Genomic DNA, 14,595 nt, shown 5'->3' on the forward strand with positions numbered 1-14,595 from the left:
GAAATCTGTATGATAAAACACACAGAAGAAAAGCTCACGACTGCTCAGAAGAACTCATTGGTACCTTTCAGGCTTACCAAAGGCTGCAGTTGACCTATACAACTCTACATATATTGTGTGTACATACCTCTTTTTTTTCTCTGATATTGATTCTGTTTTTAGACAGAAGTAGTAATTTATCCGAAATTCTTTTGGTGTCAAAGAGATTACTCCAGCCAGGTATTTCTAAAGGCTTTAGAATTTGTTCCTTCCTGTGTCTAATAATTTATGTCTGTGATACCGCAGGAGGGAAGTACTGAAACTTAATTTCTCTTTTTATCTTACTAAGAGGAAAAGCATTTATGATAAGGTGAAGCCAGAGACTCCAGCAATTGCATTATGTATTCTGCTCTTGAAGCAGTATACATAAGTTTTTGTTGAGGATAGATCTTTACAGAGTATATTTAAAATCTATTTAGCATACAGACTGCTAGGTAAGTTTTCTTACTATACTGCATACCTGCAACAAACAACAGAATAAAACTGCTGGCTTGAAGACAAAAATAACTTCAGAATAGTATCAATATCATCCATTGATCTAAGACTTTACTAGCAAGAGATTGTCTGGTACTGTGCGTAATAATGAATAAAGAATCAGAAACTTCCATTTTTTAAAATATCAAGTGTAAACTTGTAAATCAAGTTATCAAAAAGGGACTTACCACACTAAACGTCTTCTGATCTAGTTCTTCAGATTCTTCTGATATAGGAACTGGTTCACTCGTGGCAGTAATGTGAACTGGAGTATCCAACAATGGAATTTTTTTATTTTTTTCTTTATTTTCTGATTTGATTTCATTTACCTAAGAACAAAATATGAAAATATTTGAGTATATTTTGGGTCTGAAATTATCTTGTAATGTATGACAATAACCATAACTCTTGCATACTCTTCAATAATAGGAAGGAAAACTATGATGGTACATTTTACTTTCTCTGTGGGATGGAAAAGGAGAATGGAAAAGGAGTAAGTTTCTTTTCTTGTACCCATGCATACTCACAATCCAATGAAGATACATATAATTAAGGAAGTAATTCCCCATTTCATATGCCTGTCTTCATGGTTGCAAGTGGTAAAAATGTAACTTCAAATGATGTAAAAGATTTCAATGAAATGACAACTGATTAGATCCAAAATACCTTTTCAATTCAAAATCATTCACAAAAACCTAGTGGCCTTTTCTGATGCTGTATAAGATAAATAAACCTAGTTACCTTCTCTTCCTTTACTTCTTTTTCTTTCTGTGTGGATTCTTTTACTTTGTTTTCTCTCTTTTCTTTAATATCTTTTTCTTTTAATTCTTTCTTATCCTCTTTTTCTTTTTTCTCCCTTTTCAAATCCCTCTTATTTTCCTTTTCTTTTGTCTCTCTTTTTTCTTCAGCTTCCTTCTTTATACCAATATCTGGCTCAGGCTTTTCTTCATTTTCTTTTTCTGCTTTTATTTTTTTATGTAGATGTTTCACTGAAACAATCTCATCCTGCAATATGCAAGCATATATGTCACATCAAACTGAGTTTCTAGCTATACAAGTTTCGCAACCATAAGATTAAAACATACTTTTTATCTGTGCATTTCTTTTTTTTTTTTTTTTTTACATGGATTTAACATCTATCAAATAGAAATGGATATAGTTGTAAAGAAAAATGAGGGCTATTTACTCATTTTCTTGATGTGACACAAAACAAGTACTGATTTGGCAGTGATAAGAAGGGAGTGAGAAATTAAGTCACTTTAATTTCTATATGCCAAAAGAAGTCTGTCCCTGTAAAAAGCTCTAAAGCACTAAAGTCACTAAGGAAGTATGTCTTGAAAACTGAGCTGATTGTTCAGGACACTCAAGTGATACAGATGTCAGAAGACCTCTGCTCTAGTTAGCTTTGTCTCAGTAACTTTTTACTGATCCCACATTAAACGTTCACAGGAGAAGGCAAGAGAGTCCCAACTTCCATTCTTTTGGAGCTGTTCTTTTTACTATGCTCAAATAAAAAGCCTTACTTACAGACTGTCTAATAGAAGCCCATTTAATTATTTGATGAGGAAAAATACATCAAGCGTTTGTAATATTTGTTAATGAGGTCAGAGTTGGAAACTGATATCCTTTCAGACAGAAAAATACTATTAAGTAACAAAAGTAATATCACACAAGCAAAAGAATCATCATCATCTTTTAATCAATTTAAAAGATATCTTGGACAAGTTGCAAAAAAGCAGATGTAAAGACATCTAGTACATGAATTACAATAAATTACTTAGATTAGGTATCAAGTTATTAGCACTCTGGCAGTTAAGTAGTTAGAGCCAATCACTTGGGTGTCTAAAGCCTATTTTGGGATCTAGTCTTTTTTTTTTTTTTCCCTTCAGAGGTGAAATTATTTGTCTCTGCCCAAAAGTATTCAAGTAATGCATAACCATTATTAAATACACAAAAGCATTCTAGGCACTCTCCCAAACAGAAAAATCAATCAACAGACTGGCAGTGTCTTCTGTTTTGAACGAAGACGAAGTCTGACACTTTTTTTTTCTTTTTTTTTTTTAGTCTGAAGACTTAATTTATGTTGTTTTATCATTCAGTTGCGAATTATCAATTCACTGGGAACTATGAAAACACTTCTCAGTCTTACATTCCAAACAAATCATTCAAGTTATCGTATCTACAAAATAAGCCAGTCTACAAAGAAAGGTTAGTTTTTTGTTATTTATTTGTTTTTTTATTGGTACGACTTTATATTTATGCTTATAACTTATTATGTTATATACTTATAACATATAGGAAGGCTTCAGTTAAAACTTACTACTTTTTTTTTTCTTAACTTTTCTGTAAACTGCATCATAGTTCTCAGACTTAATCTATTTCAACTATGTATTTCAATTAGTGTATTTCAATTAGTGTTTTATCTTTACAGAAAAAGTTGACAATTACAATGGCCTGAAATAGTTTTAAATGATTATGAAAGACACTTACATATTTTGGTTTATATTAAACCAAGTAGGAATGATTTTAATGATACTTACAGATTTGCACTTACTTATTTAAACTATTTCAAAATTATAAAATTAGGTATTTAACCCTAAATGTTATGTTGTTCTCTCTAGTGGTTTCTGCTGTGTAATAGATATAAGAAATAGATCCAACAAAAACAGAGGCCTAACAGAATACTTCAGAAGTAACACAACATAATGAGGTTAAGTAGTCTTTTTGCATAATTAAAGTCATGACATGCAGAAATTTTCACTTGCACATCTTGAAACATCATTTATTCATGCTGCTCCTTCTAATTGGGTTTGACTTTTTTTTTTTTCTGCTGGTCCTGAACTAAAACATACCTGAAGAACCAGTTGCTACTACTGTAGCAACACGCTAGCCAGAAACATTCCATATTTGTATGTTGTATTAGGTTTACATTTCTAACAGATACAATGCTGAAGTCTTTAAATAACATTGAAATTGATCAATGATACTTTTAATTACACTACAACATTATTTAATAATAAAATTTGGAAAACTACTCATAATTCCTCAGCTACTGGGTTATCACCAAATTACAACAGATAGTCCATGCAATTGTGCTGATGGAATATTAACAGTAACAACCACATGAAGAAGATGCCATTCAGGTGCGTCAATTTTACTAGGTCAAACAGAAAATAAAATAGAAATTTCTAGCAGTCACCCTCACTATATGAAAGATATTTACCTTATTATCCTCCTCATCATCATCTTCATCAGATTTTTCTGAGGGCTGTGGCGATGAATCACTTTTTATTTCTTCTTTTATTTTTGAAGCCTTTATCAACTTATTCTTCTTAGTTCTTGTTTTCCTCCTCTTTGAATTGCCCTGAACGCAAATTAGTACCTTTAATACAGCAATTGGCAAGCATCTCCTCACCAGAGTTGCAGAAAAAGATTTGTTTTTATATCAAATAGATTTCATTTTATTTATTGACAGTAATGACCACCACTGTTCTCAGGACTGGAGCAAGCACAGTGCAACAGTAGAGAATACTAATAAGAGAGAATGCTAAATAAGAGAGATTAATACAATGTGATATTTGCAATTCATTTCTTAAGTTCATCTCATGTAGTATGATTACCAGTACTGCACAATGTGAAAAAGGAGAACAAAAAAAGGAAAAGGATCTAACACCAAAAGAATTTTATTTTATCTTGCTACTGAATGCCAAATTTTACTTACTGCACCAGCAAGCCTTTGTGCTTCCTTTCTTGCAAGGTCTTTATTCAGTAATTTTATGAGGTAGTCTGCACGAGTCTGTAACTGCTTTGCCTGGGGTTTCTTATCTGGATCATCAGGTAAAATCTGAGGAGAATGTTGGTAGTAGGAACTATGAGTACGCATTATCAGATTTCAAAAATCAGATTTCATTTATTAGCCTAGAGCACTCAGAACAGAAAAAGTTTCATAAAAGAAGGTGGATCCTTCCACTTCAACTGTATCTAGCAAATATACCAGCATGCTTGAAAGCAATGGAGAATTTCTTATGTTTTCATTTTTCTAAAAATAGCAAATGCTACATCTTGGAAATTGCCTCACAAAATTTAGAACAAACTAGACTCAGATTTCTGTTTCCACTCTGATAGTTCATTCTGGGCTCCTCTACCAGTCATCCACAGAACTCCCAGTTCTGCCTCATGCATCCTCTAAATGAAGAACTCATTATTACAGTATATTGCAGATGCCAGAAGTACAAATGGGTGGTTTAATAAAACAGAAAATGAATTGAAGGCAGAAGTATAAATCATTACTAAACAAATTTGGACAAAACCCTGCCTCCTTAAATCTCAAAGCTACAGGTTGTTCACACTGTCACGAAGTTTGCCTCATCCTAGCTTTTTCCTAAATGTGTTGCTCACTATTGCTAATCAGCTATTGCAGTACTTCAGTCTGATCAGTACAGCTATTTTCATGTCATGATTGTCCATCAACTGAAGAACCTTGGGATTAAGTGGTGGTGGAGAAACTAAGACAAATCCCTAGAAAAAACTCCCTTCAAAAAACTCAAGAACAAAAAAACCTCATCTCAAACATCTAAAATAGGGAAGCAAAAGACAGAAAAGAAAGAATTCAAACGACAGAGGCTCACAGAAATAGGGAAGCATAACTGACCATAAGAAGGCAGACTTCAGCTGAAGACTCCAAATCTAATGGCACACCACACAAAGGATAGATATGTGGAAGTACTACAGGTATGTAAAATCTCTGCAATTTCACTTATCATAAATTATGCTCTTTCAGTAACTGTCACTAGCATTATTATCTAAACAAAAAAAGTCCTTGATAAAACATTGTAGATGACATACCTTCTGTGTCAAACTGAGATCAGGATCCATTTTTATCATTTCCCAGCTGCCATAGCCATATTCATAGATGCCTACTAACAGATTGGAATCATCTTCTTTACCCCAGTCTATATCAAAATGAGCAGCCTTGGTGTGGCATGGGATTACATATCTAACAGAAATAAATCACAACGACAAATAGGAGATTTTTATTTCTGAAGCTTAGGAAAGAGGATGCTGACTTACTAAGAACAGAAAACGCACATCTAGTTACATCACTACGATGCTATTATATTTAGGAAAGTAATCCAAGTACCTACCACTATACTTTCTTAACATTTCCAGAAAATATTTGTTGAAATCAACACTGAAATATGTTTTAAAGCTGATCAAGATTATATTGATCATGATAGACAAAAGACATCTGTCTGTGGTCCTGGGTGGTGTCACAGAGTTGGCTAATTGTGAAGTTCTCTTGTTTTATACTTCTGTATAAAACATCATCCAAATGAAACTGCTAACTGAATATGCAGATAGTGTAAAGATTGTGGTACACAAGGAAAAGAAGTTCAGAGGGTGGTAACTACCACCAACAGTTACCATCTACTGCAGTTCAACATATACTGCTTTCCCTCAAGCAGATATGACACATGGAACAGCTCATCAGCAAGCCTGACTTTTAGTCTGGATGTAGTACTATGAGTAACTGAATGCAGTGAGTACAGTTCAGCAGCCAAAGCTGATACTGACCTCTTCCTTCCCTGAAGGAGGAAGAAATAACGAAAAACAAATTTGGAGCAGTTTGCTGCTGCCAGTCCTTACAGAGAATGGAGGGACAATGCTGTGACAGTTTCCTCTGAGTCCGGGTTTTCTGAATAAAGCAAATAAAGCCTGAACCATTTTCTAAATTATAACTTCCTTCAGGAAAAAAAATACCTTTTCCTTTCTTCTGGATCCGAAGGAATGGATTTGTGCAATGGTGCCAACTCTTCTTCATGAGAGATGACTAGCTTTGCATTCACCTGCACTCCTGAGATTCGAAATGTTGGGCCTTTAACTTTCCCAAGTCTACCTCCTTAAAATAAATGATCAAAGTATTAAAATGTTAGCTGTTACATGTATCTTATAAAAAACAAAGAAAACAAGCAAGTTCACTGCTATAGCTATACTATGAGACTTTTCCTTAACATAATGGTCTAATTAAGCTCCATAATCTCAAGGTCTTTCAGATAGTAACAGATAATTTTTAAATTTCACAGTAATGCAAAAACAAACTGCACTCTGCAGTGACAATTAAAAAAAAAAAAAAGGAAAAGAAGTTGTTGTCTTAGTATAACCCTTTTTCAAAATCACCCAGAATGATAACATTTGTTTTTTCCCCTAAGAATTGTTTCCTATTATGATCAGAGTGCAAAAATAATTCAGACTTCTTAACACTTTTTATTCCCCCTCACACACACAAACACCTCCAAACACACTGTACCTGCTCTTTCTTGTCCACATGAATTGTCCTTTAAAGCCTTAATGCATCCATTATGCACAAGCTCTCCCAAACGTCTAAGGTCTGTTTCAGATTTATCAACTAGCTCAGCATCCCTAGCTACAGCATCTAACCTGTAATACAAAAAAAACCCATACATTTCTATAGGTCTGCAAGTTTAGCAATTGCAAATGACTCCTTCAGATTTTGAAACTAGAAAAATGATCATCTAAGTTATCAGTCACCTGCACTTGTTACCCAGGTGGTTAAAAAACAGTTAAGTAAAAGAATATAGTAATTACAAAAAGGAAAAAATAAAAGAAATTCAGATATCAGAGGACAATATAACAATTACTATAAAGGGCCCTAACTCTACAGTTTTGAGATAGATTGCAGTACTTTTTTTTTTAAAAAAAAGAAAGAAAAGAAAAGGAACCATTACATACGACATGATCATATAGAATATACATATTTTCAAGGAAAATAAGGATGTTAAGTTTTTCTTAAGCTTTTTGCCTTATTCCATATCTTAAAAATGAAATGGCAAAAGTAACTTGAACAGTTAGCAGATAGCAGTCACAGTGGATAAACTGATGGTCTTTCAACAGGCTATCAAACAAGACAACAGCATGCCTATCACCAATGCAGATTAAACAAGACAATAGGTAAAATATAAAGAAAATAACAAGCAGTCCAGCAAAACTGAAAGGTTTCTTGATGCTAACCCAGAGCCACGTTACAGTCAAGTTAAAAGACCAAGCATATTATTTTCTCTCTAGTCTAAGGTTTCTTGTTATATTGTTCTAATTTTTATGAAAACAAGGTTTAAAGTTGCTACACAATTATAAGTTTACCTTTCAAGAGGGCCACCGAATTTCTTGTAACTCTTGATAAACCTAATAACAGAAAATAATTTTGCAGTTTAAATGTATGCTTAACTAACTACATTAGTTTTTAATTACTTGAATTGTCCATAAAGAATTGTACTGAAATCCTATCAATATTTTAAAACCCATAGCTTGATATATATCAAGATAACCTGCACATAGTCATAGCTCTATTTGGTTTAAGAACAAATATAAATAAAACTATAGAAGGTACAATTTATTTTTTATTAAAAACAAAAACAAAACATTTCCTTTACTTTCACATGACAAAATTCAGCAACTAGATGTGTTTAATCAAAAATAAAATGGAAATTTGTAAATAGAGAATTCAGACATTATGTTATATCTGAGCATAACATAAGGAGCAATCTGAAACAATACAGGTGATTTTAAGATTTCAGAAAATACAACATGGAAGATAAAGGAATGTTACTGCTTTTGGGATAAATAACTGATGGAAAGAAATGAGAAATAGCAGGATAAAGAGGGAATTAAATAAAAATAAAGGGAAAAAAAGAAATTTCCATAACAATCAAAGATTCAAGTTGCTAGTGCAAGCATGTGAATACACTTGAAAGAATAAGCAATCCACTTTGTTAGATGAAACAGAAAGGCAACAAGAATCTTTAAAGGATTATTAAGGATTATTATTATAATAAAAAGTATTTTGAAAGATTTAAAATATTTTAGAGAAATGTGAACACCTAAATTTCAGAAGCAGAGTAACATTTCACAGAGACACAAAGGCAAAGCAAAGGCAGTTCTTCTTCCTGCCAAAAAATACTTTAGCACCAGATTTATTAAACCAACTGTTCAAGATACACTTCTCAAATGGGATTTTGTATTTTTTAGCTTAAAAAGACACCTTATGAAATTAATTCAACTACAGTTTCAAGAAGCTTAAAACAAAACAAAACCCACTCGACTTTTTTTGTAGTTATCACCAAAAAGCTGTACATGTTCTTTCTGCAACGTTCACACAGAATCATGGGAAGTAAACTATTTTTCATATGTTAAAAAAAAAGTTCACCCACTGTTATCAAATCTTTTTTGAAATCACTGTCCTCAGGGGATGCAGGAATTTAGAGTAATAATAATAAAGTAAAAAACAATCAAGAATCATTTTCCAAGCTAATTTTATCCCTTACCAAAATGGATTCAAATTCTGGCCATAACAGTTCAACTATGTCAACACCAGAAAGTACAAAAACTGCTTTTGTACCTTTTCAAGGTAAAACATTAAATAGAAAGAAAAAATTCAAATAATTTCACAAAAATAGACTGTCTTTAGTATTTTTGAACTCTATAATGATTTAAAAAAACCAACTGTTTTGCCCCTTTAAACATGCACATCACCCCATATCTTACCGCCTGATCTCTGCATCACTAAATCCTTTAATATTTTCTCGAGGAATAGTTCGTGGTCTTCCACGCTTTTTTGGACGTTTTCTTTCCGTGATGGAGTCACTATCAGATCCAGAATATCTTCTGCTCCTACTGCGTCTTCCTTCACTTCCATTAAAGCTGATCTGGAATTTCAGAATAAACAGTTCAGAACTACATATTAACACAAACAAAATAAACTTTTACCTAGCCTGTCAAAAATATGAATTCAGAGAAGGAAAAAAAAATGCAAAAATAAAAATAAAAAGACAAAACAAATATACAAGTCAGTTAAAACCCAGAGGTACCTGTTTTGCACAGTTTCTCATCCTTGGGAGCATATATATTTCTTCAAGTTCTTTTTGTCTTTCCTCCTCTTCTATTCTTCGCCTCTGGACTTCTGGGATGATTTCTTCCCAGTTTCTTGAGTTTCTTTCTGGTTCCAACTCAATATCATCTTCATCCATATTGGAAAAGTTGGCCACCTTATACATCAGAACGTATGTATTTTCATCACTTAAATAAATGACTTTACTTGAGCAAAACTTAGCAAAAGATATTTTATGAATCCTAAGTTCTTGATGGCATATTTTATGCATCTATATATTTCATGCATTTTGTATTTATTACTGCTTTATAATACACATAAAATCTATACGTACATGTTTCAAGAAACACTGTCTCTAATGAAAATATTTTCGCTCATTTATGATACAGTTGTACTCCATGCAATATAGGCTCAGAAAAGATGAAAATTCTTCTTCTTTTTAAAGCTAATGTAGATCACAACAAAACACATCCCCAGTAGCTATATTATAGTTAGCTTCCTTCAGAATAAGTCTAATGACATTTGAATGCCTCAGTTCATTTGAGACTGTAGTAATGCAAAACTATCCAAACAGTACACCGTAGGAATTAAAAAAGATTGTACATGAACCATCAGCAGAATAGTAATTTAATAGCCTACTGATCTAAACACTTATCATACTATATATTTCAAATTAAAAAAAAAAATCACCCACATTACAATATGTCTAGCTGGTGACACTTAAAAGATCTGTCATTCAAGTTTACTTCTGTGCTGAAAGCAATTTCTAAAAGTCATCAATTAAGAAATCCAGACATTATGTTTTGTGTTCAGAAGTACCACAGCTGCTTAACATTAAAGGCATTAATGCAACAGTACCCAAACCTCTCCTCATTAACACGTTCATAAATATCTCTTATTTTATTAGTAAAATACATTATAAATATTATTAAATGTTTGTACTGAGGGTATAATGAAAATTATTAGAAAGAGAGAGTTAACTTATTGTGGCATCTCTTTTATAAGAATGAAGGAGATAGGTACATAAAAGAAAAATAGAAGTTTTTAATAAGGGAAAGTAATTATGACAGGAGGGAGATGACAGAGCAATACCTTGAACTGTGAAAGCAACTCATCTCCTACAGTTAATGGACCTGGCTCATTTTCCCGAGTTTCAGCCCTCTTCAAGATTTCATCTATATCCATTTCCTGAAAAAGATTGAATTTAGCTTTATAATGAAATAATTCATACATACTTTGGGTTGTTTTATTTTTCAAGTCTAGAAGCATTACTTACCTGGGGCTCCTGTTCTTCCCCTTCAGGTTCTTTAAAAAGTTCCTCTGCACCAAACTTTAAAATTGCTGATAATTCTTCTTTATTAAAAGGTGTTGAGCTGAAATACAGGATGTTTCAGGAAAAACATTTTATTTTACTAGACTGAAACAATTCTCTGTAACCAGGAGCCAGTTAAGCTTTCTTTTTACTGTCAATTAAAATTTGATATAGAAACAAAAATCTACAAAGACAAAACACTTTGCAGTTTTTATTTATTTAACCTTGGTTTGCCTTTCATTAACAAAGTGAACTTACTGACAATTTTACTTACCTGTCAAATATAATTAAATACAAATTGACGTGTAAGATAATAAAAATATACCTTGAAGGAGTAGAACCTGTATGTAGTACAGTTTTTCCTGTAGTGTCCATTCTCTGAATTACTAGATGATCTAACACCATCTTCTTCTTGGCTCTTTCAAGAATATCTTCTTCTACTGATCCTTTTGTGACTAGACGATAAATATTAACCTGTATTTTAAATGTAAATTTTTGATGTATTTAAATAAGTGAGCAACAAGAAGGAGAATTGTCAGTCTTGTCTACACATCATCTGAATTTTACTTATTTTATGAAATACTAGTTCAAACTTCTTACTATGGTCTTACATAAGCAGTTTAAAAATAGAGAAATAAATTCTTAATACTTGTCTTTTTTAAGCTTCAGTGATTAGCCACAAGCATTGCCACAAGCAAAACTCTTGTATTTCTGATTATTACCACAAGTAAAAAAGAAACCCAAAGAGAACTACGAAATACTTAAGTAATGGGAATGTAGCTGATGGAGTTATTTTCCAGAATGACATGATGCCAGTGAAGGTGGGACAGACAAGCCCACAACTCTTCTCCCTCCCCATACATATACCACAGCTGCCATATTATGTCTCCATTTAAGGAGATTTAAAAATTAAAAAAAAAAAAAAAAAAAGAGCATTATTACCATTTTTAGCACACCCAGCCAAGTACTAATTATTCTCAAAATACACGAATACTGGAATGGCCCAGACAGTTGACAGCTACTGTAGGGAACTGTCCCTCAGGTTTGGAGCTTACAGCTGAATGTACCTGTTTCTTCTGTCCAATCCTATGAGCTCTAGCTTGTGCTTGCAGGTCATTCTGTGGATTCCAGTCAGAATCAAATATAACTACAGTGTCAGCAGATGCCAAGTTTATACCTAATCCTCCAGCTCTGGTAGACAGTAAAAAGCAAAAGTCCTGAAATCATAAAATGAAATCGTTTTGTATTTAGTAGTTCTGATATTCTTAAATGAACAACTGTGACATTTATGCATTCTGTGGCACACATTAGAGTCATACACTGTCAATTCTGTAATCGTTCTATAGGGAAAGTTTCTTTGTGTATAAAGCTAACATTGATAACTATTTGCAATAGACATTGATGCTCATTCCTTTGTGGTTTAAAGGCTGTAGCATCCTAGATGCCAACCAAAAAACCCAGTCGAATAGAAGACTGGACAAAAGTATGTAACTCTGCTGTTAAAGCCTTGTATGTAACAAAAATACAGTTTCCCTTCACCTACCCACTTAAGAAAACTAATCAGCCATGGCATACTAGGGGAGACATTGAGACTACATAAGACCAGTTAAATTAAGAAACAGGAGGCAGAATTCTTCCTGAAGGGTCACTGCTGTTCAATATATTTATAAACAAGCTTGAGACATGCAATAAAACAACATATGAAATTCGAGAGAAAGTAAAATAGGAAAAAGAAATTAGTATAGTGACAGAAAACAGCAAACCGTGACTCTCAGGAATGAGTCCTGGGAATTATGTAAAATATTTCCATGAAGATCTTTGCTCATTAATGGCCAAAAATATATGAAACGTTACAAACTTTTAGGAAAGAAATAGAAGATAAAGCAGAGAACATAATTTGGTTGCTGCACAAATGTGAAGTTTGCCTTCACTGTTAAATACCGTGTGAAGTTTAGGTTCCTCAAAAACTGTACGGTATAACTGCAAAGCTTTCAGAAAAAGGCAATGATATCTATACTAGGGATTTAAAACAGAATTAACTTCTGTATTTAAGATATATCTGAAGTTTATTTCAAGGAGTTAAGTCCTCCTCTTCAATTGTAGCAGAAACAGAAGCTCAGCAGCAACTGAGAAATGCAATCCTATTACCAAGAAAAAACAATCACTCCCTGTGCCCCAAAAAAGGAGAAAGATTTAACTTGATCAGATGGAACAGCTTGTATATTAGGAATGTTATATAAGCTATAAATCCTCTAAGCTTAAAAAAAAAAAAAAAAAGCTGTAACAGAGACACTTATAAATTCACAAGTCACACAAAGAATCGCCAGAAATCAGGTTTTCATTGTTCATGAAATAAAGACACACAACTTAGTTCTGTGCTTTGCATTAAATCTAAAATCTAAAAAAGTAGACGTAAACCCTACACTCTAGCCAAGAACAATGGATTTTCAAACTTATTGATGCATTTCTCATTTTTCTCAACATTCATTTTTACAGAACGCTTCTGATATTTCTTGGGAAAATATAAAATAGGAAAAAAAATACCATACCTCTGATCCTTCTGCGTTAAAATGATCCAGTGCTTGTTTCCTCAATTCCCCTTTTATTGATCCATCAAGTCTCTAAAGAGATTGAATACTACAGTTTAAAAGTAATTCTTATGCTATATTCTCATCAGAGCAACTTGAATTCTCAACAGCCAAAACACTAATGTGAAGGAAAAAAACGAATGTTAATGCTTCACATCATCTTTTTAATTCAAGGACACTCTTTTATTAAGTAAAGTGGTAAAGATCAGATAATCGCAGAGAGGCTGAGGTTGGCAAGGACCACTGGAGGTCATCTTGTCTAACACCTCTGCTCAGACAGGGTCCACTAGAGCAGGTTACCCAGGATCATGTCCACTTGGCTTTTAATTATCATGGCAAATGGAGATTTCACAACCTCTGGACAACTTGCTCCACTGCTCTGTCACCCTCAGAGTAAAGAAAAGATTTTTCTTAAATTCAGGATCAAGACTACTAGGCTTGTTACCTGGAAGGGAAACTGACGATACTTTAGGTACTCTGCTAGGATGTCCAACATCCTCACCATCTGAGAGAAAATCAGAACTCTGTTGCCACGTTCTCTCAGACGAATCAGTAGCTTGTCAAGAAGGATTAGTTTCCCGCTGCTACGTATTAAATGCTATCAAAAGAAGAAATATGTATTACAAAAACAGTTCACCTCGATACTAGTAAGTGCTGCAGGTGGTCAGACATTCTTTTAAGGTTTGTCTTCCTGTCTACTGATGTGGGAGAAAAACAAAAACATTCGTCATTCCTTATAACATACATACTTTAAAATATGCATGATAGGACTGTTGTTTGTGGTGCCTAACAGACTTTAGGTGGGTTACAATATCAAGACTTCTTGGTTCTTTTCGGAATAACTAGAACAGAAAGCAAATGCAGAATTTAACGTTTCAAACATTAGGCCTCTTTAGGTTGAGAAAGAATTTTGGAGAATGTGTTCATTCATAATTAAGAGCTAAAAAAACTTCTTAAAGTGGACCAAAGAAGTAATTGTTAAAAGTCTGCAATTAATAGAAATAATGTTTGAGCAGTTATAAGGGATTTAATTTTGTATGAGGTAGCTGTAGAGTGTGCCAAGTTATAAATGACACTTCCTTTAGCTTTAAAAAAGGTTTCATATTACAAAATAGCTTGCAATCACAATTGTCACTGCACAAACTAGTATTTTTGGGGGAAATGTTTAAGTTATCAACTTCAAGGCTTACAGGAAAAAAATCTTTAGAAAAAGTTATGTTGATATAAATCGCATCATTGATAATTTTTTTTTTAATCTGTTGTGCTTCTGAGCAGTTTTG

General features: G+C 33.1%; 1 protein-coding gene and 1 long non-coding RNA gene across 4 annotated transcripts in view; one reads left to right on the forward strand and one right to left on the reverse strand.

Annotated features, from left to right (window-relative positions):
• LOC310890139 overlaps positions 1–14,595 on the forward strand; it is a 764,802-nt gene that overhangs the window by 255,998 nt on the left and 494,209 nt on the right. The window lies entirely within an intron of this gene.
• Positions 1–14,595, reverse strand: part of CHD1 (chromodomain helicase DNA binding protein 1) — a 55,006-nt gene that overhangs the window by 6,835 nt on the left and 33,576 nt on the right. The window contains exons 17-32 of one of the 2 annotated variants that reach the window (XM_083816512.1): positions 13,761–13,913; positions 13,277–13,348; positions 11,795–11,944; positions 11,053–11,201; positions 10,692–10,788; positions 10,508–10,603; positions 9,396–9,572; positions 9,073–9,233; positions 7,672–7,713; positions 6,821–6,951; positions 6,274–6,412; positions 5,359–5,509; positions 4,235–4,357; positions 3,737–3,877; positions 1,255–1,518; positions 702–842 (exon numbers count right to left, since the gene is read on the reverse strand). In XM_083816512.1, coding sequence (XP_083672638.1) covers positions 702–842; positions 1,255–1,518; positions 3,737–3,877; positions 4,235–4,357; positions 5,359–5,509; positions 6,274–6,412; positions 6,821–6,951; positions 7,672–7,713; positions 9,073–9,233; positions 9,396–9,572; positions 10,508–10,603; positions 10,692–10,788; positions 11,053–11,201; positions 11,795–11,944; positions 13,277–13,348; positions 13,761–13,913 — 2,187 coding nt within the window. The remainder of the gene's footprint in view (positions 1–701; positions 843–1,254; positions 1,519–3,736; positions 3,878–4,234; positions 4,358–5,358; positions 5,510–6,273; positions 6,413–6,820; positions 6,952–7,671; positions 7,714–9,072; positions 9,234–9,395; positions 9,573–10,507; positions 10,604–10,691; positions 10,789–11,052; positions 11,202–11,794; positions 11,945–13,276; positions 13,349–13,760; positions 13,914–14,595) is intronic. The other variant, XM_083816513.1, reaches the window with a different exon arrangement.

Source organism: Anser anser (assembly GCF_964211835.1).
Source record: "Anser anser genome assembly, chromosome: Z".
NCBI lineage: Eukaryota > Metazoa > Chordata > Aves > Anseriformes > Anatidae > Anser > Anser anser.